General features: G+C 51.9%; 2 protein-coding genes across 3 annotated transcripts in view; both read right to left on the bottom strand.

Annotated features, from left to right (window-relative positions):
- Positions 1-1113: 1113 nt before the first annotated feature.
- LOC146768831 (fibulin-2-like) lies at positions 1114-5484 on the bottom strand. The gene is made up of 3 exons (XM_085586656.1): positions 5429-5484; positions 2535-3166; positions 1114-2087 (listed from the first exon to the last, which is right to left on the bottom strand). Exon 2 carries the CDS (start codon positions 3160-3162, stop codon positions 2662-2664), a length of 501 nt encoding a protein of 166 aa, XP_085442782.1. The 5' UTR covers positions 3163-3166; positions 5429-5484; the 3' UTR covers positions 1114-2087; positions 2535-2661.
- Positions 5485-8020: 2536 nt separating this feature from the next.
- The window catches only part of LOC110479436 (cystathionine beta-synthase-like), a 28495-nt gene continuing 10769 nt past the window's right edge, over positions 8021-25746 (bottom strand). For both annotated transcript variants that reach the window (XM_031506364.3, XM_085586600.1), the window contains 14 exons: positions 25481-25587; positions 23499-23633; positions 22404-22483; positions 21086-21217; positions 20084-20153; positions 18244-18335; positions 16573-16698; positions 15121-15205; positions 13465-13570; positions 12882-12953; positions 11578-11712; positions 10911-11019; positions 10483-10567; positions 8021-8668 (listed from right to left, as the gene is read on the bottom strand). In XM_031506364.3, the coding sequence (XP_031362224.2) occupies positions 8571-8668; positions 10483-10567; positions 10911-11019; positions 11578-11712; positions 12882-12953; positions 13465-13570; positions 15121-15205; positions 16573-16698; positions 18244-18335; positions 20084-20153; positions 21086-21217; positions 22404-22483; positions 23499-23633; positions 25481-25587 (1432 nt within the window). In that variant the 3' untranslated portion in view covers positions 8021-8570. The remainder of the gene's footprint in view (positions 8669-10482; positions 10568-10910; positions 11020-11577; positions 11713-12881; positions 12954-13464; positions 13571-15120; positions 15206-16572; positions 16699-18243; positions 18336-20083; positions 20154-21085; positions 21218-22403; positions 22484-23498; positions 23634-25480; positions 25588-25746) is intronic.

Here is a 25746-nt window from a genome sequence, read left to right as displayed (position 1 = left end):
GCCCACCACCCTCCCCAGGCAGTGAGGAGCCTTTCCAAATCCCTCATCACTCCCTCTGGATAATCCCTGTGCTTGCAAAACCCACCACTGCCCTTGCAAACTCATCCTGATCCCCTTAAATTCTTGGCAGACACAAGAGAGCCAACCCCATGGACTCGAACACCCTCACCTTGCAAGGGCATAGAGGATGTGGGTTCCTTCAGCAATTTGTAAATACCTGGACAGCAGGTAATTAGAAACTTGTAATGGGAAGAATTTCTTGTGCTGCTGGCAGACACGGTGGCGTGGGATGTCTGGTGTCTGTCTGGAAGGTGAACAATGAGCTTTAACCTTACTAAAAATTAAGATTTTTCCACTGAATGGGGAGGAGCAGAGGGCAAAGTTCTGTCAGGTCAAACCTCCTTCCCTGCAACAGGAACATGGAGCAGCTGTCCCATGAGGAAAGGCTGAGAGAATTGGGATTGTTCAGCCCAGAGAAGAGAAGAAGGCTTTGGAGTGACCTCCTTGTGGCCTTCCAGCACCTGAAGGGGCCTAAAAAACATGGAGAGTGAGAATTTCCAAGGGTCTGGCATGACAGGACAAGGGGGAATGGCTTCAAACTGAAAGAAGAGAAATTTAGGTTAGATATAAGAAAAAAATTCTTCACAATGAGGGTGGCGAAATGGCACAGGGTGCCCAGAGAAGCTGTGGCTGCCCCATCTCTGGAAGTACCAGGCTGGATGGAGATCTGAGGAACCCAGGACAGTGAAAGGTGTCCCTGCCCATGGCAGGGGAGTTGGAACTGGATAATCCTTAAGGTCCCTTCCCCAGTGGGTGGACACCCCTGCTGCATCCCAAAAATTAAATTCACCTGCTTCCTCCAGCCTTTTCCTGACCATCTGAATCTCATCTGCTCATTGGTTTTGTTGGTTTTTGTTGTGTTTTTTTTTTTTTTTCAGTCAAACAGCATTAGAGAAGGAGATAAAGAAATTACAATAATCCAGGGGACCCATTTAATGTGTCCAGGTGTACCAGCAGCCAAGGTGGTTGGAGAGAGTCTTGTGTGGCCCAAGTACCACTAGCTAACAGAGGAGGAAAGAGAATGTGTCCTTATCAGTAAAGTCTTCAAAAGTTCATTGGTAACAAATATTTTATTCAATCCTTAAACAATGTGTGTTAGTAACACAGCCTGATGATGCTCTGGATTTTATATATAGATATATTTATATATGTGTGTGTATTTATATATGTCAAAGCGTTCAGAAGATGCACTATTCTGTATCCTGTGTCTGTATCCAGAGGACACAGTCACTGAGACACATTTTGGGGTGTTCCTACTGAACTGGGATTGACAATGGGGCCAGCTCTGGGTAGGATCAATGTGGCTGTGAAGGACTGAGCCTTGAGTGCCACCATCCTCACGTGAGCCAAGGCTTTGCTCCGGAGGATGGAGACAGGAGAGGGGTTTGCCCCTAAGAACACAGAGCTGTGCTAACCCACCTCTTCCTCCCTCCTCATGAAAAGACTGGAGAAGGAAAAGACTGGAGAGAAGGTGTCAGCCAGCCTTCTGATCTTGGTCCCACCACTTGGAACCCGATGGAATTACAGGAAGAAAAAGCCTGGCTCCTGGGAGAAAGTTCATCCAGCGAGTTTAATATAAACAGCCTATATAAACACAAACACATACAAAAGCAGAATCATCTTCCAAATAAATAAATAGCTGCGTTCACTCCAGTTACACGCTTAGCAACGCTCAGTTTACCCCTGTGGAGCAAACCTCACAAGCAAGCAAGCAGACACGCTGCCTGGAAATGACAAGAGAACGCAGCATCTCCCCCTCTCCAAGTCCTCAGGGATCTTTTGAAGCCTCTCAGTGAGGATGTCCCACGGGGCAGGAAGGTTTCTGATGCTGGAGGAGAGGTGAGGCACAGGGAGGAGAGCATCACCGCTCTGTGAGGCAACGGGAGGAGAGCATCACCGCTCTGTGAGGCAACGGGAGGAGAGCATCACCGCTCGGTGAGGCAGCAGGGGGAGAGCATCACCGCTCGGTGAGGCAACGGGAGGAGAGCATCACCGCTCGGTGAGGCAGCAGGGGGAGAGCATCACCGCTCGGTGAGGCAACAGGAGGAGAGCATCACTGCTCGGTGGGGCACAGGGCAGAGAGCATCACTGCTCGGTGAGGCACAGGGCAGAGAGCATCACTGCTCGGTGGGGCACAGGGCAGAGAGCATCACTGCTCGGTGGGGCACAGGGCAGAGAGCATCACCGCTCGGTGAGGCACAGGGAGGAGAGATCACCGCTCGGTGAGGCACAGGGAGGAGAGCATCCCCGCTCGGTGAGGCACCAAGGCAGAGAACATCACCGCTCGGTGAGGCACAGGGCAGAGAGCATCACTGCTCGGTGGGGCACAGGGCAGAGAGCATCCCCGCTCAGTGAGGCACAGGGAGGAGAGCATCCCCGCTCGGTGAGGCACCAAGGCAGAGAGCATCACCGCTCAGTGAGGCACCAAGGCAGAGAGCATCACCGCTCGGTGGGGCACAGGGAGGAGAGATCACTGCTCGGTGAGGCACAGGGCAGAGAGCATCACTGCTCGGTGAGGCACCAAGGCAGAGAGCATCCCCGCTCGGTGAGGCAGCAGGGCAGAGAGCATCACCGCCCGCTGACCCAGCCGGGCACGGAGCATCACCGCTCGCTGCCGGGCTCTCCGCACCGCAGCTCCCCGCCCAGAGCCGGGCACCGGCAGGTTCGGGAGCCGCTCCGGGTGACGCTGCCGGCCGGCACTGCCATCCCGTCCTGGTCGTAGCACACGCAGCGGGGACACCCGTCGGCCACCGGGCTGCCCAGGGCACGGCAGGCGGGCTCGGGGCGGGGGCAGCGTGGGCTGCAGGCGATGTCCCCGCCGGGCCCGCAGGTGCAGATCGTGCGGGCGAAGTCGATGTAGAAGGAGCGGCCGGCGGGGATGCGGCCGCCGGAGAAGCCTTGCATCTCGCAGTCGCTCTCCAGGTAGGGCGGGCAGGAGCAGGGCGGGGGGCACGGGGGGCAGCAGCCGGTGGCCCTGGGGGTGGCTGTCCCCTCCGGGTCCCCCTCGGGGCACGGCGGACAGGAGCTGGGCTCGCAGCTGGGCTTTGGGGCCGCGCCGCCAAGTAGGATGCAGGTGAGCACCAGGAGAAGGGTGAGTGCCATGGCTCTGGGGAGAAAAAAGGGTGTTATAAATGAGAATTTATTCAGCCAGATTAAAAATAAAAATAATTTTATTAGCAGTCAAATTCTATCTAACCAGCCACACGGAAAGAACAGAGCCGAGCCCGGGGTCGACCCTGGGTGTGCAACAAGGAGTCAGCCTCAGCAGAGGTTTTCTCCTATGCCCACACACCTCCATCCTGGTCTAAGCAGTTTTTATAGGGAAAATTCCTGAGGCCAAGATTTGAGCAGTTAGTCTTTTCTTCTATTCAGAGTCTATAGGTTAATAAGATTTTATTTTTTTGGTGATGAGGAGAAATAATTCAATGTCCAGAGTAGCTGAATTATTGATGAGAGTTTACGGGGAAGGCTGCATTCACATGGATCTGTCTGAGCATTTCCATGATATCTATCTCAGGCCATTCATGCGACGACCATCAACACCGATGATCTGCTGATCAACACCTGGAGTCCAGCCATGGCCCATCTCCTGGCCCAGCTACATCTTTTTACTTGTAAATCATTTTCCAATATACACCCAGTCTCGTCTGCAAGGGGGGGGGGGGGAACTAATATAACAGGCATGATCTAACAAGTATCTAATATTACATATTTCATACAAGGGATGGCCCGAATTATATTTTACTACACATAACAAGGGGAAATGGAAGAACCCGGCTCTGGGCTGGCTGGTTTAGAGCCCAGGGGATGAAGCCCCATCTCCTTGAGCAGCCCATGGCTGGAGGTTGGATCATCCACAGCTGCCTGGTGCCAGGGGGGTTTGCTCTAAACCAGAATATCTCATCCCCAAAACCCCATCCCGGCTGGACCGCTGTGTCCTCCATCCCCAGGGTTCAGGCAGGCACTGGTGAGCAAAGCCCACGCTGCTGCGCCCACTGAGCTTGGGCATGCTTGCCCTGACTAGCAAATGGGACTTGTTCAGCCTCAAGTTGGTGCTAATAATTTACATTTAAATGACTAATTAATTGTTCCTGGAAGGCCTGGACAGAAGAAGGGCTCAAAGAAGCCCTGTCTGCTTTGGTGGGTTGTCCTGTGGCTACTCCAGGCACCAGGTCTGGGTGTCAGCCTGTCCTGCTGTGCCACTCACTGTCTGTCTTTTCCAGCCACCTCACTCCTCCAAAGGAAGCCAAGGGGGTCACTCCATCTCTATTTCAACTGGAAAAACCTTTTTTTCTTAAGGAAGCTGTTTCTGATGTTGGGCATTCCTGTGGGACTCAGCTCTTTGTCTTCTCTACTTATTTTGGTGAGCTTCTTTTCAGAGAGTCAGTCCTGGCATGAAATTCCCTCCCTGTGCCTGCTCCCTCCTCCTTCTCCACTCACACCTTGGATGCACAGCACCTGGCAGCCCATGCTGAATCCTGTTTAAAGGCTGAGGACTTTTTTTTTTTCCTTTCAGATTTTCAAGACTCAGTGTTTCCTTTAAGTGCATTTTTGAATCCCTTCCCTCTGTCTGCGTGCCCTTATGTCCCTTTTTAAATACACCTTCTTTCTTCCTGCACTGGGTTCTTCCAGCTCTGGTCTCTTCTCCCATTGCCCCAGTGCCGTCTTTGATTACATTTGTATCATCACCCTTTGATAGCCCAAATTTCCTACTCTTGCAGGCATGCAACTACTCGCAGTTATTTCTTAACATCTCCTTAAACAAAAAACGTTTGCAAGTTGCATAAGCATAAAGAAACCAGCTTGAAAGCACAGACCCTGTCCGTTATCAATTTAGAAAAAAAAAAAAAAAAAAAAAAAGGAAGACTTGGAAGTTTTTCTGGTTTTAAAGCAAGCTTTTGCTAGTTTAAGTTACTTAGACCTGCTTTATCTTTGCTGGGGTTGCTCTGCCCCTTCCTTTCATTCACACGCATTTTAATCTAATGGTTTTACTGTCATTTTACTGTCATTCCCAGATGACTGGCACAGAACCCAGATGTGCTCCCAGGGAAAAGCTGATGCTGGAGAAGTTCTCCCTTCCCCGAGCCAAGAGCTGCCCCAGCTTCACCCACGCCACACGGACAGAGCAGGCCACCACCACCAAACATCACTAAGCCTTGTGAGAAGGTTTCTCACACCCCAACCATTGCCAAAACATCTGACCCCACCCAGCAGTGACATTGGGCACCTTCAGCGGGGCCAATTTCCAGCAAAACCTCGCCATGCATTGAGCAGCACCGCCAGCCTCCTGCTGTTCCCTGGGGAAAGAAATGCTCATCCTCCCGCCCGCTCCAGGGATGCAGGCTGGTCCTGCCCCGCTCCCGGTTACCTGCAGGGTGGCCGGGCAGGATGCGCTGCCACACCTCGGGAGGCGGCCCCGCTCCTGCCCCAGAGCCGCCGGCACCTCTATTTATGTGCCTCCCTCCCTGGAGGAGGGAAAGCAGAGGCGGGGAAGCCTCCAAGGTGCTGGGCAGGGCCAGCGAGATGCTTATCTTGCTCCTGGTGTTGGTTCTGTCTGAGCTCGGGCTAATCCGGCCGTCTGCAGCTCTGGGCAAACTTCACCGGCGTTTCTGAAGCATCAGCAGCCCCCCCCGTGCTTCATTGCTGGGCACAGGGAGTCCACAGGGAGAGCAAAATGAGTTAAAAGCTCTAGGGAGGCAGCACAGCTGAAATGCAGCCAGCTCTGGGGTGATGCAGCCCAAAATGCAGGAGCCGGTGGTGGGCATGGACCTTCTCAGAGCACACGCCTTCCCAGGACAGGGCAGCCCTGCTGTGCCACACGCTTGACATGAGCCTTTAAAGCACTTGGGGTTTGTTTTCCTCTGGATTGAGCTGCAGGGAGCCCAGGCCGTGGATCTCAGCAGAAAAGGGATGCACAACAGGAGTTTCATGTGCCCTGACCAGCACGGGCAGCCCAAGCTTCTTCCCCCTGGGCCATTTGGTCCCTGCTGTGGAAATGTCTTACCCTGATGTACTCATAAGCTCCCCGAGGTACTCATGAGCTCACTGGAAATGTGCCCCCAGCCTTGCAGAACAGAGGGATGAAGAGCTGAGGCATCTTGGGGCAGATGGGACTGGAAAGCAGTGAGGGTTTTGGGAGCACACACCGTGCACCCTTTGGAACAGGATGTGTTGGGAGAAGAGCATGGGTGGACCTGCAGGTTGAGGGAGCACTGGAGCTGGACACTGCACTCAGGACAGTGGGCTGGGATGCTGCCTGGCCTTCATCCACCTCCTGCTTCCCTCTCATGGCTCCTGAAGCCTGGAAAGTCCCATCCCTCTGATCCAGAACTCCCATACCTAACAGAGCTCAAGAGCACCGAGCTGTGCTGAGCTGGGCAGCTGCCTCTCACTGGAGACATAAAATATTGACAGGGTCTCAATGGTAGGGGAAGGAAAAGGAGCTCAAAGGACCATTTATCCAGAAGGGGTCATCACTGTCAGAGGACAGGCCTAGGGATGTGTGGAGAAGGGACAGAGGGTGGTGGGAGTGACATTTGGACACGCTGCTCCTGTCACTGATGCTGTATGGGCACGTGTTTATAGGTCCTGCAGGGATTTCTGCAGACAACTCAAATGAAAACTCCTCCCTTGCCTCCTGAGGGCTTTTCCACACCAGAGACACGGTGAGCAGGATGGCACAGCCAGATCCTCTCACTCCTAACCCAACACTCTGGGCGGGTGATGGGGCTGGTGATGTCCCTGTGGGACATGTCACGGCCTGGCAAACACCAGGAGACACAGCACCGACATCCCTGGCAGGGCAGTGCCACTCTGGGATGTGCCTGCAAAGAGCAGCCCCCAGGGGCAGGGCAAGGGAGCACCTTGGGGAGCCTGGCTCCAGCCCAGGTGGAGCAATCCTGGAACACCCGGAGCTCTCACTCAGCTTTATTAGCACTCACAGCATACAGAAGAAGTTGTAAATATTCGAGGTTAATACTCAGCAGTTACTTCACCTTTGCTGGAGTGCATCTGCCTGCCCTGGAGCCTGTCTGCAGCTGGCAGCCACTACCCTGCAGCCCTGCAGCCCTGCAGCCCTGCAGTGCTGCTGCTGCTCTGCTGCTGCTCTGCTGCTGCTGCTGCAAGCGCTGGGCTTTGGGTTAACCCATAACAGCCAGGCTGGTCCAGCTTCAGACTCAGTTCTGGGCTTCATGGAGTTATGGGGCACTTTCAGACTTACCCATGTGAGCTTGGAACACAAACATGGATTAATGTGCTTCACTTTGCAACAGAATTGCTAAAATAAACACGATATGATGAGGGTTGAGCTAATCAGTTTTTGCTTTTCTGGACAAATATGGTTATTGCTCAAGCAAAAACTCTCAGAAAATCTGATAATCGTTCATGTCACTCGGGAAATGATGGACAGCAGAGACACTTTTCCTAAATGTAAATACTTCAGCATTCTATAACTTAATAAAAGTCTCCTACAAACTAGATTAGACTGAGAATATGAAGTAGCCACTTAGCAGCAGAAGAAGAACATTTCCAAAATGGAATTATAGAAATGGGATTGTGAGGGTGGCGTTTGAATAGAAGTGTGTGATATCACAGGGTGGGAAACTCAGAGTTTAATGGTTTAAAATACAGGAATAGATATAAAGCAAGATGGAGGTTTTAGGGTGGAGGTTGCTCCTTCTTTTTCACCTTCTTTTTCACCTTCTTCTCCAGGGGTTTGGGTGGTTTTGTGTAATTGGATAAAAAAGTCCCCATTTTGGGCACGAGTGGTTGGTTATTGGGCTAAAAGTAAAAATAATTGAGGTGTCATTTCTTAATTGGACAGTTTACCCTTAAAAGGCCTTGCAGAGAGGGAAATGGGGCTCCATTTTTAGTTTGTTGGAGTGGAGTGCTGCAGAACTCAGGGTTTTGTGAGACTGTAATATGGATAAGAACTAATAAACATCAGACTCCAAACAAGAAGTACCATCTCATGCATTTTAATCCTGACCCTGGCAAAAAGAAGTTAAGACTTGTACACTCTCCTGCTGCCTTCTTGGAGGCAAACATCCCCAGGGGTGAGGAGGAATGGCTCCTGGGGGTTCTCAGCCCTGCCTGGGGTGGGCAGAGAGGGGCAGGAGGGTTCAGCTGTCCCTGACTTGCCCCCAGCCCTGCTGCTCTTGTGGCCCCGAGGGGTCAGGAAAACTCTCAGCAGCTGCAACACAGGCAGTGCCCGGGTACCTGCAGCTGGCAAACTCACCAAAGCTCCTCCTGCTAAAATCTGGGCAGGAACAATCATCTCCTTCTCATCCACATTCCCTGCCCAGCCCTGGGAAGCTCCATGTGAGCACACAAGGCTGTTAAACGCAATTTCTTTAGTAATACTGTGGGTGGCATTTGGCAGACAAATACAATACATCACAATTTTCTCCTGAGCGTTTTGAGAATCTGTTGGCTGGATTGGGCCAGAGGCTCCCTTGACCAGGTGGTTTGGGCTCAGGGGCACACCTGGACCTGCTGGAGGAGCTGCTCTGCTACTTCTTGTCGTTCCTGCTGACAAAGGTGAGGAGGTCCATGGCTGTGACCACACCAAACACCATCTGCTTCATGGAGGAGCTGCCATTTCCACTGTCTGGAAGCACAGAAAATTCCAGCTCAGTGGCAAAAAAAACTAAAAAAGAACACTACCACCCCCACCAGCCCTCTCACCACCTTCCAGCTGTGCAGAGGCTGCTGTGCATTTATTAAAAGAAAACCCTAAAGGGGACAGTGTCTGAGCTCTACCTCCACAGAAATGATGATGGAGCCTCAGTCAGGTTACTGTGATCACACCAGAGAGGTTTTTGTTGCAAATTACCCACCTTTCCCAGAGCAGGAAACTTAATTTCCCAGTTGTTTTTAGCCAACCTCTGTTCCAGTCCTGCTCCTATCACCACAGAACTTTTCAGAGCAAACTAATGAGAGTCTCTAAAAGCAGCAGTCAGGCACTTTTCTACTCTGTTCTCATAACATCCTACACCACCATTAATGAAACAGCACTTCAATAATTGTTTTAACTGTCTGATAAATGTTTTCTTAAATAAAACAAAAACTAGCCACCAGAGCCCAGACACAAGAGAAAATGCAAACTCCAAAGGTGTGGGAGGAAAGTAATAAATAAGGGGGTGACAGCATTAAAACAGCAGCTCTGGAAAAGCAAGTGGGTGTTGTTTGAAAATCAGAGCAAGAGGTGCTGCAGACAGCTGGCTGATATTTTTTTTGATGTGTGCCATTTAATTTGCTGATACCACTTAATTTATATCAAAATGTGATACAAAAAAGATATTCCTTATTTTATGGCAACATGACTGAGAAAGGAAATTCTGCCTGGAATTAATTTTGGTGACTGAATTGGAAATGTGCATCAAAGGCAGTTTTGAGTGTCAGATTTTTGTTTGCAACCTGTTGTGTGAACATGGATGGACTTGCAAGCTTCAGAGCTGATGGGGCTCTGGGGGAGCAGGCCCTGGAGAGGGAAGTTTTGGGATGTTTGGGCATGGTGGGTTTTGGAGGCCCTGCATTGAGCAGGCAGTTGGCAGTGTCACCCACTGCTCACCTGAGGGATGTTTTGCATGCTCAGTGTGTAATCCCATCAAATCAGCATAATTACACCCTTCAGCTCTAACTCACAAGACCTAAACATGGCTCTTCTGACTGCTTTTTGTGTTGCTCACTTTTCCCAGCCAAGGTCAAATCTGTACTCCTTTTGGTGTGATTGTACTGGAAAGGTGTGCCAGGTCAGATGTGCTGAGCAGCACCTGCCACCACACCTTTTTTGGGCCAGAGGAGGCACGAGGGGTGATCCCTGCTGCCACTGATGTGTCAGCAATCCTGATGCTGCTGTGGTGCTGCTGCAGGTGACTCTGCTGGGCTGCCTTGCTACACCAAGGGGAAGGTGGCTGTGCAGTGGATTGAGAATAAAACCAACAAAACCTGCTTTAATGGTGCTCCCAGACTGGCACAGCATCCCTACACCCAGCCATGGTCCAGGTAAGGCTCACACACAGCAGTACCCCTGGTGACCCACGCCACAGGGCTTGCTCATGCCCACCCCAGTTTTTCTCAGCTTTCTCAACTTAGCTGCCTGAATTCCACCCAGGCTTTGCCCAATGTGGCCAAATGCTCCTTCTGACCTTGTCCCTGGGCTACAGAAGTCTAGAGAGATCCCTAATTTCCCCTTTGCTAGCTTTGCCCCTCTCCCCTGATCTCTGTGGTGTCAGGAGGAGAGATGGGTGAGGAGTGGGCAGCTCCAGGGCTTTGCAGAGCAGAAACCCTCATGGTGCAGAGGCTCAGGGGCTGCCCAGGTGCAGCAGATGCACTGACACCTGCCACAATCAGCTTGAGAATTTCCCTTTCCCCTCTCACGTGCTTGTGCCAAGGCCGTGGGGAGTTGCTGCAGATACCTACACTGCATTTGCTCGTGTACAACGATAGCAAAGGGGTCGTTCTCCAGGATGCAGGAAAGCTTCCCAAGGCTGTCCTCCAGGCTGATCTAAACAGGACAGAATGTAACTTTTAACGTTTTACTTCACCTGGCAATGGCTGAGCTCTGATTTTGGAGGGTGCTGATTCCCCAGCTGGATGAACTCCCCTGCCAGTGCTTGGTCCTGGTGTGATAAGCTCCCACATCTGAGCCCTGCTGGCTCAGCAGAGCCTTTACAGGTGCTTGTCCTTACTCCCATCTCCAAGATGTCACCATGGCCCTCCCCACTCCTCTCTGCCTTCTCACTGACCTCTTCTCCCAGCTCCTCTCACACCCCAGGGTGCTGGTGGTGCACCTCTCCCTCCCTCCCCGTCCCCAGGGGGGTTGACACCATCCCCAGCCTCAGTGGTACCTTGGAGAACTGGTCGTAGGTGACCTTGGTGACAGGGTCTGAGAACTCCACATTTCCAGCCAGCACGGAGCTCAGGGTGTTGCTGAGGGTCACCATTCCCAAAATAAGCCTGTAAGGGAACAGGGAGTTTTCCAGAAGGTCAGACCTGAGGTAGAACACACATTTTATGTAGGGCTTGCTCTGCTCTTGTTGAAGTCAGTGACTGAACTGTTGCTGCAGTCAGTGGGAGGCACCAGGTTTCTCCTCACTTGAGCAGAACAAGGAAGGCTTTGTCCTCACCAAGCTGTTGGCTCCCCAGTAGTTAAAATCTGCTGTTGCAGCCCAGGACTCAGCAGCTGGGAGAAGGAAAACCCGTGGGCTCTCCAGCTGCTTGTTTTTGTGGGTTTCACCCCAGCTCTCTCTCCCCTGGGCTCCCCTTGCCTGTGCACTGATCCAGCATCTTCTGGTTTGGTGGGCACTGGATTGGGCTTTAACTGGACCTTTTACAGGAGTTCTATTGATGAACCTTCACAAGGAGGCAGATAATATTTCTAAAATAAAATGTTGGACTAATCAGAGTCCAACACAAGAGCCCCAGCTCTGAATGAGTACACGGGACTTTAGCTTTGTCACGACTGATTTTTCTGTACAAATGCCCAAGATTCCTGCAGTGAGCAGAAATAGTTACCCTGACTCAGCAACAACAGGAGCTTGGTCATATCCCTTCTCCTGGAGGATCTCAATTGCCTTTTGACAGCTGACTTCTGGGAGGAGGATGAGAGGGGCCGAGAGGTTCAGTTTCTGCACCTTGATGTTCCACCACCTGTTGGAAGACAAATGGCAGCGCTGAGCTGTGACTGCTGCACAGCTGTGCCCTTCAGCAGGGGGCAAGGCCAGAGGAGATGAGGGATTCTCTGTCTGCCTGAAAAGCCAGCCCCACTCCTACACCCAAAGCAGAAACGCCACCACGGCCAGGTCTGGTTGAAGCCAAGCTTTCCCTACGCCCAGTGTTCATGCAACTCCAGAGGCAGGGATGAGACCAGCAGCTGGCAAGGTGCTGAGCTGTCCTGAATCCAAGGAAACTATTGAGGGCTTCACTTCAAGCTCATAAATGGGTTGACCTACCAGTTTTACTCCTTTGTCCTGCATCCTTGGTCCTCACAAGGCAGCATTTGCAGCTCCTGCAGGAGAGAGCCTTGCAGAGATGCTCGTGTGACTTATGGGGGACAAGCTGAGCTTGTTTGTGAGGGAACACAAGCAGCTCCCAGACATCTCAGCCCTGAGTCCTTGCAGAAAAGGCAAGGCAATGCTGGAGCCTGGAAGGGCCAAGAGCGACTCTAACCAGACACCTTGGAAATGTGTTAAGTTTTGAGGAAATATTTTACAATATATTTTGGTAAAGGAGAAGGCGACATCAGTAATACCTGCTGTCTTTTGGGTGAGACCAAGAGCTTTTCTAAGCACCTGGCATTTTCCCAGCCACACATCAGCTGGCATCAGCAGTTTGCCTGTGACTCCCTGAGGGGACTCCTTCCCCATGGTGTCCAAGGGACAGCAGAGTTTGCCATCTTTTCTGGCCAGCAGCTCTGGAAGGTGAAAATTTCCTGTCCCCTGCCTGAAGAGAGCTGCAGAGCTGTTTGAAAGAGGGCTTGCTACAACAGGGACCCACCTCCCCAGTAGCCTGATGGTCCTTTGAATGTCAGATGTGCAGTAGAAAGAGGCTTTCAGAGGGTCTAGATGGCCTGGGCTGCCATGTGGGAGTGGATCAGCTACTTTGGGACAGAAATGGCTCCTTTATAGACTTTGATTGCAGAGCTGAGAGAGAACCACCCAAAAGAGACAAGCTGACATTACAGCCTCCCCAGAGGGGTCTGGACTTTACTTTGTTTTTCCTAAACACTAAAAGGGAACGTTTTCCTTTGAAGATAATGATTTCCAGACTCAGAAAGCTGATTCCCTTAGCACAGTTTATCCCAGCAGAAGTTTTCTTACCAAGGCTTGTTCTCCTGGGCTTCATTTAGGAACCCATTTTTTATCATCCACTTATCATTCACAAACTTGGACCTAGAAATCACCAACAAAGAGCAAGTCTGTGAGGCTTCCAGAAGAAGTCGTGCTTTGTTTCGTGCACCAGCCCACAGCACTGCCCCCAGGGCTCTCATGATTTTTGCAGCTGGCTGCTCTCAGCCCCTTTTAAGGTCAGCAGGAGCATTGGGTGCTCAGTGACTCTCTGAAGCACGCCAGCTATTTGCCTGCCTAACTTTAGGCATGCACACTCAGAAGGTGTAGCTTGGCCGAGTCCTGCTGCGTGCAGTGAGTCAGTGATGAGAGGAAATAAACCCCAAGTGTCCCAACACCCATCCCCTGGTGACTGTTCCTTCTCCCTGGTGTTTACTTTGCTTTTTTCCCATGATCTGCCCGAGGGAGACTCCCAGCTCCGGGCTCACAGCATGTGCCTTGCTATCAGATTTATCGGGGCGGCTCTCCAGAACCCCAAGCACCTGGGCTCAGCTCCCATCACAGGAGGAGATCCCAGCCTGGTGCTGGGAAGCAGGAGAGGAAGCAGGACACTCACATGTAGTTGCGGACGGAGTCGGGCAGGATGACAACGCAGCGCTGACCTTCCTTCAAGTCCTGGGCAGCTCTCACAGCCACGGACATGGCACTGCCCGAGCTGCCCCCTGCACCAAGGAGAGGGACACAAGTGTCAGGGCTGCCCAGGGCCGCTGTCCCACGGTGGGAAGCAAAGGCTGCCCCACATAAGGGTGCAGAGGTGGCACCCTGTGGCGTGGGACAGGGGATGGGAGGACAATCCATCCCAAAGCCTTGCAGGCTTTAGGGCCAGGCAGAGGTAGGGACTCATGGGATGTGTTCATATGGTGGCTCTTGGGCTTTTGAGGCAGCATGAAAGTCACCTCATGGACTTCATGAACCACTTCTTGTGGGGACTCTGTGGGCAGACCAAAGGCTGGAAGGTCCCATGCAGGGACATCCAGAACACGCTGTCCACGCCACACCCTCCCTTCACACGAGCAGAAGAGCACGCCAGCTCTAGAGCTCCTGGCTGACATACTTGGCAGCCAAAGATTGGCTTTAAATGCACTGTAAAGACTGAAAAAACCCATAAACATTACATTCATGCTTGGAATACCAGGCCAACATGATGGGAAGGCTTGAATGCTCCCCGTGTCCGTGTGCACGCATGTGGTTTGCTGCACGTAGGGAAAGCAGGTCCCTGCTTTACAGAGGCAATTCTTCCACCAGCAGTCTGAGTACTGGAAGTCAAACACATTCCACTATCTGTGTGCCAATTACACACTGCATTCAAGGCAGCACGTATTTTACAGCAGGTTAATTATCCCTGGGTCACATTTTTCAAACAAACGAGGAGCAGCCCTGAAAAATGCAGTTCAGGGAACACGAAGCTGTTCACAAATTATGGTTGAGTTCAAACAAGTGGTTTCTGTTGAAATACAGTGACTCCATGCCTGCTAGGTTAAATCAACATTTAAGTGTTTCATTACATATATATAGCCTGATCTTTTCCAAAACTCCCTGGATATGAGTGCTCAGGGCTTTTGTCAGCTGTAACTACGAGCCTACGTAGTGTCTGCTCCCGGGTGCAAACCTGTGTCGGTTTGCTTGGTGTCAGGGAGGGCTGAAAACAAGGCTGATGCTCTGTGGAGGCTCTTAGGGCATAGGCAGAGTCTGTGTGAGGGCACCTGTTCATTTTGGGAAGCCAGTGGGATCACTTACAGCTTGTTGGCACAGGGAGGAATACTCAGTAAGAACATCTCACACTTTCTTTGCTTTCAGACCTTCCTGGTCCAAAGCTGGCACCTCTGGTGTGGCAGTGACACCGAGCACGGCCTCACAGAGCTGCTGGCAGAGCCCACCTGTCCTGCCCCGAGCCCCACTAATCCTCCCTTCAGCCTCTGTAACTCTACACTGCCTGAAGATCCAGTTCCACTGCAAAAGTGCTCCAGCAAGGAGAGAATTATTACTTCTAAAATTACTGTGGCTGATGAGTCAGACCCCAGAGCAGACTGAGGGACACACCTCTGGATCTGCAGTGACCTTTGCACAGCTCGAGGCTCAGCCTTTCAGCACTGCTGACCCAGCAGACACAAAATGCAGAGGGCACCTATTCTCTGGAGCGTTTTGGTCCCAAAAGGATGAGGTTCAGAAGGTTTGTTAGGAAAACAAACACTTGTGGCTGCTCTGTGCTTACCACACAATAGCCCCTCCTCTCTGATCAGCCTGCGGGACATGAGGAACGAGTCTCTGTCGTTGCTTTTGTACCACTGATCGACCACCTGCAAGGAAAGCAAGGACCATGGGTCTTGGCAATGTTATTTCAGGCTGCCCTGACCCTCTGAGGCACGCCATGGTGCTGATGCCCACATCATCTGGCAGCTCTGAGCTGCCTTCCACACTTGTTGAAAGCGTTTGTCAGAACATCCATGGTCTGGAGTTCTTGCTTGCAGACACCCACGCCTTTCCAGCCAGCACCTTTTCCTTGGAAAGTTAGGGATGCCTGACAGGTCCAGTTTCTTTCTTTCCATCCTAATGTGGAGGAGTATTTATGATGTCCCAGGCCAGGGTACATTAATGGTTGAGATTTTGCCAAAATGGGATCCAGCTACAAGAACCAGCCTGGATTATTAAGGTGACAGCTCTGCAGCCATGTGCTGACAGCAGGGATGTAGCTAACACCTGGAAGCACAAAGAATCTGGGGTCTGAGGCTGTGAGGGGCCTTTCTAGAATGAGGCCAGGGCAACACAGGCAGCCTGTGTTAGGGATTAAAAGCCCTGTGGCAGCTGACACACTGAGAGGGAACTTGACAACAAAGAGCTACAAGGTTCATGATCTGCTGTCTTACAGGGCTTGGACCTTGTCATCCAACCTGTTCATGGTGCAGGATTTCTGCTCTCTGTGTGTGGTGCCTGAGGCAGAGAAGGCTCAGGAAAGCAGCGTGATGAGGAGCAGCCTCAGCACAGACATCTGTGTGATCACAGCCTGAGCAGAGGACACTCACACTGTGTTACATGCCTGCTTTTCACCTATGCCTTCTCCTTGTGGGTTATTGTAAATGTAGGTGAACTTGGTAGGAAGAAATGATGATGTCTGATTTTAGTTCAGAAGGTTGAATGATTTCTTGTAACTATATTATAATATATTAACATACTATTTAAAGGAGATACTAAAACTACCTACCTACTTTTTCTAGCTACTATATCTAACTCACAACTCGTGACCCTCTGCTGAGAGCCTAGACACAGGTGGATTGGATTGGCCATCAGGCTCAAACAATCCACACTAGAATCCAATCAAGCAATCGCCCCAGGTAAAAGATTTTTCAAGCACATTCCACGTGGGAAAAACAAGGAGCAGAAGTAGAAAGAAAATAAATAAAAGAAAATAAATAAATAAAAGAAAATAAAAGAAATTTTTATTTCTGTGCTCCTCTATGAAAAGTCCTGAAAGAAAGAAGAATGTGTCTGAGACAGTGGGTCAGTTATGATCAGAGTTACTCAGAAAGGAACTGGGTGTCCCAATCCCCCCACAACACCTTGTTGTGCACTGGGAAGATAAACTAGGGCCAGCACACCTCTGGCCTTGGGAGCAGGCTGGATGCCAAGCAGAGAGCAGGCAGAGGCCCCTCTTCACAGGGTTACTCACTGATCTGTCAAGGACAGTGGGGATGAAGTCGTGCCCAATGCCCTCCACCTCGATGGTTGTGGTGTTGGTCTTGTTCATCTCACTGGGCAGAGCGACGATGGAGCCGTCGGGGTCTACGCCAATGATCTTGGAGAGAAAGACATTTTGTCAGACCAAAATGGGAATTCAGAAACAGCCAAATTCAAAATTAAATGGAAAAGTTATCCACAGCCTTATCAGCAGTGTTTCCTTCCCCTGATATTCATTAATATTCCTAATCACTGGCAGCATGGAGAGCTTCCAGGATATAAAGGTGCTGTTTTTCACTCTCTTTTAAAATAGATCCTCAGCAGTCTTCAGCTGTTGCAGAAGTGACTGGTGATAACTGAATGTTATCACTCTCAAGGTGTTTGTCATCACCCCTTTGGCAGAGCCTGCCACTTCCAAAGCCCAGCCCTTAAGGCAGTGCCAGAGCTCCTTAATCTGCTCTAGGTGAAGCCAGCCAGTGAGTTCCAACCTGTGGAAACCCGTGGATACAGACATCCTTTCTGGATCTAGCCGTGCTGGCTGATGGTGACACCTCCCTGGTTATTTACAGCTTTGTGTCTGGGCTGAGGTGATGGTGACACTGCTCCACACGCAGTTGCACGCTGCCAGGGAGGCAGCCTCACGTCCCAGTCCTCCAGTGGATCAGGGATCAGGGATCCACACCCCTCTGGTGGATCAGGGATCACTCACACACTGACCAGGCCAGTGTGTGCATGCCTCCAGTCTGCCTTGAAGCACGAGCTCTGCAGGATGAGCATTGTGAGTGATGTTAACCCTAAAGAACAGAGGGTTTTGCAGTGGCAGAGGAGAAGCATTTGTCTGTGCTCCCAGAGTGTCCTGCACAGGGCAAGGCACCAGGCAGGGGGAGGTTTTACTGGGGCTGTGGAAACTTTGGTCTACAAGGCACTTGGATGGGTCTAGATCAACCTAAACATCACCAAATTGCTTCCAACAAAAGCCACCATTGCTGTGAACAAATAGGTGCAGACAACTGCTCCCTCAGGTGAGCCGTGGGGTCAGGCAGGAAATGACATACAGGGACAGGACAAGGGGGAATGGCTTTGAGCTGAAGGAGGGTAGGTTTATATTGGATAATAGGAAGAAATTCCTTATTGTGGTGGTGGGGTGTGGGTCTCAGATTCAGTCAAAGAAAGAAACCGAGAGTTTCTATCCAGGCAGAGGCCTGGGAAAGAGCTGGGAAAGAATGTAAATAATTCTTTATCTCTCTTGTTTTTCACATTGTTTGTAGTTAAGTTCTATCACTGTGTGTCAAGCACTCTGCACCAATGGTGGTGGGTTGTTTTCACTTCAGAACCAATGGATTTGGTCCTTGCAGAGCTCTGTATAAAAGAGCAGTGTATTTTGAATAAATGGGAGTTTACTCTCAACAGCCTTCTGAATCAGAGCCTCTTCATTCCCATCCTGCCTCGACAGCAACAGTGAGGCCCTGGCACAGATTGCCCAGAGAAGTTGTGGGTGCCTCATCCCTGGAATTGTTCAAGGCCAGCTCTCACCAACCCAGTCAGGTGGAAAGGGTTCCTGCTGATGGCAGGAGGGTGGACTGGGACAGCCCCTAACGTCCCTTCGAATCCAAACCATTCTGTGATTCCGTGAAAACCCTGGCAGTCCTGCCTCCAGCCTTACCTTGCACTCCGGGCACTTCTCCTTCAGCTTCCTGGCGACACCAGTGATGGTTCCTCCTGTGCCAGACCCGATCACCACCATGTGGACCTTGCCTGAGATCAGGGGGGAGAGGGGTTTGCAAGGGCTCAGCACAGCCCCCAGCACAGCCTCCCCTTTATTCAGAGCCCTGTGCAGAGGCAGAGCCTGTGGCCACCAGAGCCCCACGTGAGGAAAGGTCAGGCAGAGGCTGTGCTGGTGGCCAAAGCCTGGTGCTGAGCAGAAGCTCAGATGAGCTTTCAGGATCAGAGCACAGCTCATCCTGCCTCACTGCAGGGAGCTGAAGGTGATCTCCAGATCTCCCACTGCAGCTCTCCATGATTTCTGCATCTTTGGCATCTGCTGAACAGAGGGAACAGCATGAAGCTGTGTCAGGGCAGGTTTGGGTTGGATATTAGGGAAAGGTTCTTCCCCAGAGGGTGGCTGGGCACTGAACAGGCTCCCCAGGGCAGTGGGCACAGCACCAAGCCTGCCAGAGCTCAAGGAGTGTTTGGACAACACTCCCAGGCACTTGGTGTGATTTTTTAGGTGTCCTGTGCAGGACCAGAAGTTGGACTTTGATGATCTTTGTGGGTCCTCTCCAGCTTAGGATATTCTGTGATTCAGTGGCTTAAGGGGGAGGGAATATCTCAGCACACCCATCGCTTTCAAAGCACAGCATATCAAAGCAGTCACACACGTGAATATCACCAACAGGCACAACTTTTCAGCCTGTGTTGGCATCCACAGTGGAGGGAGGGCTGAGCTTGCCCTGGCACTGCCTCTGCCAGATGCTGCCCCACTGGCATCTCTGAAATGATACAGATTTAATCACAATCACAGAATAATGAGGTTGGAAGAGACCTCTAAGATCATCAAGTCCAACCTATGCCCTAACACCACAACTAAACCATAGACCAAGTGCCATGTCCAGTCTTTTTTTAAACATATCCAGAGATGGTGTTTCTACCACCTCCCTAAGAAGACAATTCCAGTATTTTATTATTCTTTCAGTGAAAAATTTTTTCCTAATATCCAACCTAAACCTTCGGTGACGTAGCTTGAGACTGTGTCCTCTTGTTTAGGGCTGGTAGGAGCAGAATTGGAGTCTGGCCTTCAGAACCTGATGCTGCAGCTGCATTGGGCAAGGGGGACCTGCAACCCTGGCAGCCAGCTGGAGCAAATCCCCACTCTATAGTGGAGGGAAGGCTGGAGCTCTCTTGTTTCCCATTGATACCTGACTGCTTTTACTGCTCCGATAACTGCTCTCCAGTTAAAATCCTCAAGTCCTGCTCACGTTTCAGAGTGCTCCCAGAACTGGCAGTAAATTTCATTTCTATCTGCACAAACATGGACTGGGATAGCCCTTTATCCTCCCCCAGCCCTCCCTTCCAGCATCACTGTTTGTGAGGTTTCAGTCTGTTTTGATTTGCAAATGAGAGCGCTGGGTCAGATGCAGCCTTGCCATGCCCTGGTGGATTTATATTCCCCTCCAAGACCTCGTGGGATCTCTTGTGCACCCAGCTGGCAGGTCACTGTGGCCACCAAGAGACATATTCTTTATTCTTTAGGTACAACCTGAGTTTCTTAAGTTTCTCTCCTGCCCCAGGCTTTTTCAGCGGGAGGGGACAGCTGGGAAGCCCTGCAGGCTGAGGTGTATCTGGAGTGGATTAGGAGAGGTTGCTACACCCTGTGTGTCAGCGTTATTAAGATAATACTGCCTGCCCCTAGAGAGGCCCTTTGGGCTGTTTCTAGACATTCAGGTCAATAAGTGATGTAAATGAAGCCTCTCAGAGAGGGTTGCAGCCCTCAGCACAGACAATACCTTCACACTGCTCCAGGATCTCCTCGGCCGTGGTGTCGTAATGAGCCAGGGGGTTGCTCGGGTTTCGGTACTGTTGATTCCAGCAGAGAACAGCAGGAGTGTGAAGAGCAGGTCAAATAAAATATAAAACAGCAACAGCTCCTGACAGAGCTGTACCCAAAGCATGCAGCTGCCCCCTCCTCTCCCTGCCTGCTGCCCCACCAGGGCAGCTCACAGCTATTCCTCCTGTTTGTCCTTCTCGGGACAGATTTCCAAGCCCACCTGGGGTTTTTCCACAAGTGTGCCCACAAACACTCACTCTCCAGCACTTGGTGCCCATTAGGCGTGGGGGTGGTTCAGAGGCTGGGAGCTGTGGGCTGGAGAAGCTGTCCTGATCATCAGTCAGCTCACATGCACAGAGGGATTTTGCAGCACCGCTATTTGTGCACCCCACGTTCACACCCATGGATCAAAAATGAGCTGAAAAGCTCGTTCAGTCTTTGAACTATTGTTGTTTTTTGTTTTTTTTTTTCTCAGAAGGAAGGAGTTTGTCTGACTTTTCTGCACTCCAAGGACTCCTCACTCAGGGCTCAGACCAAGTGCCCTCCTGCCTAAGACCCAGCATTGCAGGAACCTCTGACAGGAGTCACCAGGGTGTGCCCTTTACAGCATGAAGTATATTTTTGAGGCAGAACAGAGGCTGTTAACTAGGCTTTAAAAATGTTTTTTTTTCAGATCAAAGTCAAATCTGAAGCAATTTGAAGAGTCTTTAAATTGTGCAAGAAAACCCAACCTTGCCCACATCCAGGCTTTGGCAGAAGTGTTGCAGGTTTGGAAGTGTCCCTTATTTTGTTTCTGTCCCCCTGTGCTTTGCAGAGGAGTGATTGAGTTTCAAATGCCGTAAAACACTGATGAAATATGCCTCTGGTGCCAGTTCAAATGGAGCCCCCAAACACAGGCACACTTGGAGAGCACCCTATAAACATTCTTGGGACACAGAGTCAGTGGGGGGACGGCCTTTACCTGGTCCAGGATGTGAGAGTTTGGGATTTCACTTTTCAGCTTCCAGGCGATACGGATGTTGGACTCGGGGGCATCAAAGCGGGCGCACGGCGTCCTCACGATTTCAGCACCCAGTGCCTTCAGAATATCGACCTTTGGGAGGGAAAAGAGGAGCTGCAGCACAGCTGATCCCACGCAGGGATGGTAACCTGAACCCACGGGCTCAGGGCAGTGCCAGATGCCAGAGCAGCTTTGCACGCAGGAGAGGTTTATCGTGTGGAGATACCATGTCCAGTTCTGGACTCTGCCATCTCTGACATGCTCCTAGAAGCCCAGGGCCTCCTGCCTGAGGCTGGCACATGGATTTGAGCCTGGCCTCTTGCCCTGTCCTACCTGGAGGGCAGGCTGGGGACAGGGTGGAGGGAGGTGACAGTGTGCTGCTCCTGGGTGCCAGAGAAAAGGGTAGAAGGAACTGGACAGGGAGCAGTGTCTCCTGTGTGCTGGGACTGGAGCCCCAGCATGCAAGGGAATGATCAAAAAGCTGCTTTTGCCCTAAGTCCCTTCTCTCACTAAAGGCAGGGAAGGAGCAATCAGCCCTAGGGTGTCTCCTCTGGGAGACCTGTCTGTCAGTGGGACAGGGCAGTGTTGGGACACCTGGAGATGAAGCCCATGGCAGCTGGAGGTGGCATCTGATCCAGGCTGAGCTTGAGTGAGATGTAGGTTGAATTGAGGGTGACACTTTGGAGAAGGGCTCATCCTTGAGCCAGGTCAGGGTGCAAATCTGGCTTCACTGGCGTGAGTTCAACTGAGTGGTCTGTGAATCTGTGAAGCTCCTGGCTCACCAGTGAGGGATTTCTGCCATCTCCAGGACAGTGTGCTCACCTGACCATCAGCTCCTGTGCAAGTGACTTGAGACACCACCCTGAGAAAGCAGCTCTAAGTGCCTCCAGGTAAAAGAAAACCATCAATACACAGTGGGGGCAAGTGATGTGTCAGCTGTCAGAGGGGAAGTGAGCAGGACTGGCAGGATAGCCCTGGCACCTGCCTGCCTCTCCTGCTGAGCTTCACATGCAGCAGGTCCTGCTCTGTTTCTCTGCAGCCACACGCTGTGTTTGGCTCTCCCACCACCCCAGCTGCACTTCTGACACCAGACAGCCACCAGGCCATCACAGGCTGCTTTTTTCCCCTCAAGAAGCAACGTTCTGAAGAGCAGCTGTGGCAGTGGGTGTGCAAGGCTCATCTACCTTTAAAGGAGAGGGCTCCAGGGAGGGAGAGGCAGAGAGAGAGAGAGGAAGGAGATGTTCCCCAGCTGTGGGGTAAAACCATACACAGCTCTGACCTTCTCCAAGCTTATTTTCTCTGGCAAGACGATGATGCAGCGGTAACCCTTCAATGCAGCCACCAGTGCCAGCCCAATTCCTGCGTGGTGGGGAGCAAAGGGAATTGGTTGACAACAGCATTCGGCACTTCCTACCTTCCTCCTCCTCCTGGTTGGAACCATGAAATGGTCACTGACAAGCCACAGGTGAGGGTATCCTCCACGAGCCTCCTGGGATGTGCTGGGAGCACAGGGAGTGTGGGAGGATGTGCTGACAGGCCAGTGGAGCTGCAGCATTGCTCCTGCTCCCAGGGCTGGCACTGAGAGAATGGCAGGGCTGGGGAGAGCTTTTCTCCCCTCCCCGAGGCTCAGGCATCTTCCTGTGCTTTTGGAAACATGGGAGAGAAGTGATTTTGCTTCAGGAATGCCTCCCCCAAGCACTGTCAGTTGTGGGGGGCAGACACACAGGACTCTGCACGTCACTCCAAGGCTGGCAGGCGAAGGGCACCTCTGCTCTGGTTTCATGGGGGTGATGGATGGAGCCAGCTGCTCCCAGCCAGAGCAGGAAGGTGAGGCAGCAGGAAGGAGCAGCGTGTCCCTGCCAGGGGCTGCAGGGAGCCTGGTGCCATTCCAGCTGCCTCAGGCAGGCAGGGAGCCAGTGTGATCCACATGGGACACAGCTCTGGGGAACACAGATCCCCTTGGCTCCATGTCTGGGGGTGGCTGGGGTGACAAGTGACAGCAACAAGGGCAAAACCCACAGGAATTCTCTTCCAACCCATCAGGGGAATGATCTTTGGGAATCCTGGAGAATTCAAAAGCTTCCCAGTCTGAAAACACCCAGGGATGCTCCAGCCCCTGATGCTGCCTGCCTTGCCACAAGGAGACCTTCCAGGCACACCTGTGCAGGTGTGAGATCCTCACAGGACCCTCAGGAATTTCAGGAGGCACCTCATCATCCCAGGAAGCCCATGGCCACCAGGAGAGGAGCTGAGGGGAACATGGAGCCAGAGCCCACCTTGTAACTCCAAGTGCAAGTGCTCCTCAAATCCCTGCTGCTCAGAAATTCCACCCTGCCCAGTTCCCAGGCAGAGGGAGCATCCCTGCCCTTCCCACCTGTGTTTCCTGAAGTGGGTTCAATCAGGGTGTCTCCTGGTTTGATAATCCCAGCTCTCTCTGCATCCTCCACCATCCTGAGGCCGATGCGGTCCTTCACGCTGCCCCCGGCGTTGAAGTACTCACATTTTGCCACTGGAAAGGGAAAGGAAGGGGAAACTCCATCAGGCACCAGCTCCTTGCTCCTCCAGGCCTCACTGGAGTTTTGGGACACCTCTTCCTCCTCTGCAGGCCTGTCCTTTGCTCAGGAGAATGCATCCACCATCTGCTTTCCTGGGATTATCCATCAGCACAGAGTCCTTCTTTCCCCTGTGTTTCCTCCAGCCTGGATGGGTTTGAAGTCAACCTGGACAGCCCAGGATGGGTTTAAAATCAGCTGGACATGGTCATTGCAAGGTGGGAGGTCCCACACTGGTACAACACTCCTCGAGGACTCTTCTGTGGGCAAGGCTTAGCAGCAAGGTCTCACTGTCTATCCAGGCATTGAGGTTTTTCAGAGATACCTACAAAGCTCCCCTTTTGCAGGGGTGATCTGTAGTCCTGACTGAGGTGCCATAAAAAAATCCCAAACAATAGAAAGAACATTTTCAAGTGTCAGGCCAAATTACATTTTCTTTCACTGAGCTAGCAACAAACCAAGTAACTTTCCAAGGCACATTCAGATTGCAAGGCACATCTCAGTCCTCACTGGGGCCTCCACACCACAGGATTCTTCTTACCAAGCCTTTGATGGACATCTGCGACTGAACTGGTGCTGCTGAGCTCTGTTTTATGAACAACAGGGAGAAATGGGGATTTCCAGGGGTGTTTCACTTCAGCCTGGCAGAGACCTGAGGCTGAGAAATCAGCCCTGTACTTGAGCAGCCTGAACGGGAAGGGAAATCTTGTGCTCATCATTACATTTTATATTGCAAAGTGCCACAACTGCAGCATCCCTGGGGGCACAGCACACACCAGGCAATCCCATCCAGCTGTGGCTGCTTCCTTGAGGCAGCTGTGCTGCAGGCATTCCTGTGTTGGCTGGGGAAGGGGCTCTGTGCTGACACAGGGCTCAGACAGGACCGTGGAGCTGCTCTGCCTGTTCTGCTCTCCTTCCCCTCCTGTGCCAGGGGAGGGAGACACCATCCCAGAAAATGGGATCTGCCTGCCTTTCCCAGCACCCAAAAGCACCAGCCAGGCATCCTCCAAGAGACAGGCTGCTCCAGAGCTGCACCAGGCACTGCACATCTGTCCTCCCACCTCCACCAGCTCTCCCCCTTGTGTCCCCTCAGCTCTCACTGTGGGCCGGGGGAGGCAGTGCAGCGTGGAGGTCTCAGGGTTGGTGGCCCAAGGATCCCAGATGCCGAGGAGGGATCAGGTGGGAAAGCCCAGGGTGCTCCCCATGTCTGTGAGCTCAGTGGGGTCTGGCTGCCACCCAGCACTGCAGGGCTCTGCTGGGCCATTGCATGAAGGATGAGTGCTCAGCAAGTCTCTCCTTACTCAGCTGTGTGACACCCATGGCACTCTCTGCCTCTCAGAACCTGCCCTTCTGCCCAGTCTGGATCAAATTAATCATTGGGGTTAGGAGTTATAGGAAAGGAGACTGAGGAGTCCACATGCACAGGTCTGAGTTTGTCAACCTTGTGGGTGTAGGGGACCAACCTAAAGCCAAGCCTTACATGAGACAGCAGCAGCTAACATCTCCTTGGGGAGAGGGCTTAGATCCATCCCCAAATTTAGGCCAGCTCCGCTCTGAGCTTATGCTGCTGTTATCTGGCAGGAGAGATGCCTCACTCCCATTGCCCCCCTGCTCATTGCTGCTTGAAACCTCCTGTTTGGCCCAAGAAATTACTGCCTAATAAGCAGGAGAGCCCAACGTGAGCCACATCTGCCCCTCCCCATCTATGTTCCTCTCACAGAGCCCCTTCTGAAGCCCCCCTCCAGCACCACCCCTCACCCTCACCTCGTGGCATGCAAAAACCTGGTGGGAAGGGGACACTCACAGAGCTCACACTTGAGCCCATAGGACTTCCCAATCTTGTTGATTTGGACCATTGGGGTGCAGCCAATTTTCTTGAGGATATTGGGCAGGATCTTCTTTTCTTCTGTCCTGAAATAATGCAGGGAAAAAAACAAAAAGAAGTCAAATCAAAGCTATTGTTGTGCAACATGAGTCAGGAGAAAATCTGAGAGAGGTTTCAGCAACTTTATCAAGGCCATCAAAAGGCGCCCCAACTCCAAGAGAAAAAATCCCCATCAACAATTAGTG

Source organism: Lonchura striata, chromosome 1 (assembly GCF_050655825.1).
Source record: "Lonchura striata isolate lonStrDom1 chromosome 1, ASM5065582v1, whole genome shotgun sequence".
NCBI lineage: Eukaryota > Metazoa > Chordata > Aves > Passeriformes > Estrildidae > Lonchura > Lonchura striata.
Note: the sequence above shows the minus strand (reverse complement) of the source record. Positions and strands in the feature narration are given on the sequence as shown.

Bases quoted from the DNA above. Each gene is read 5' to 3' on its own strand.
- LOC146768831 (XM_085586656.1), bottom strand. From the start codon at position 3,162: ATGGCACTCACCCTTCTCCTGGTGCTCACCTGCATCCTACTTGGCGGC.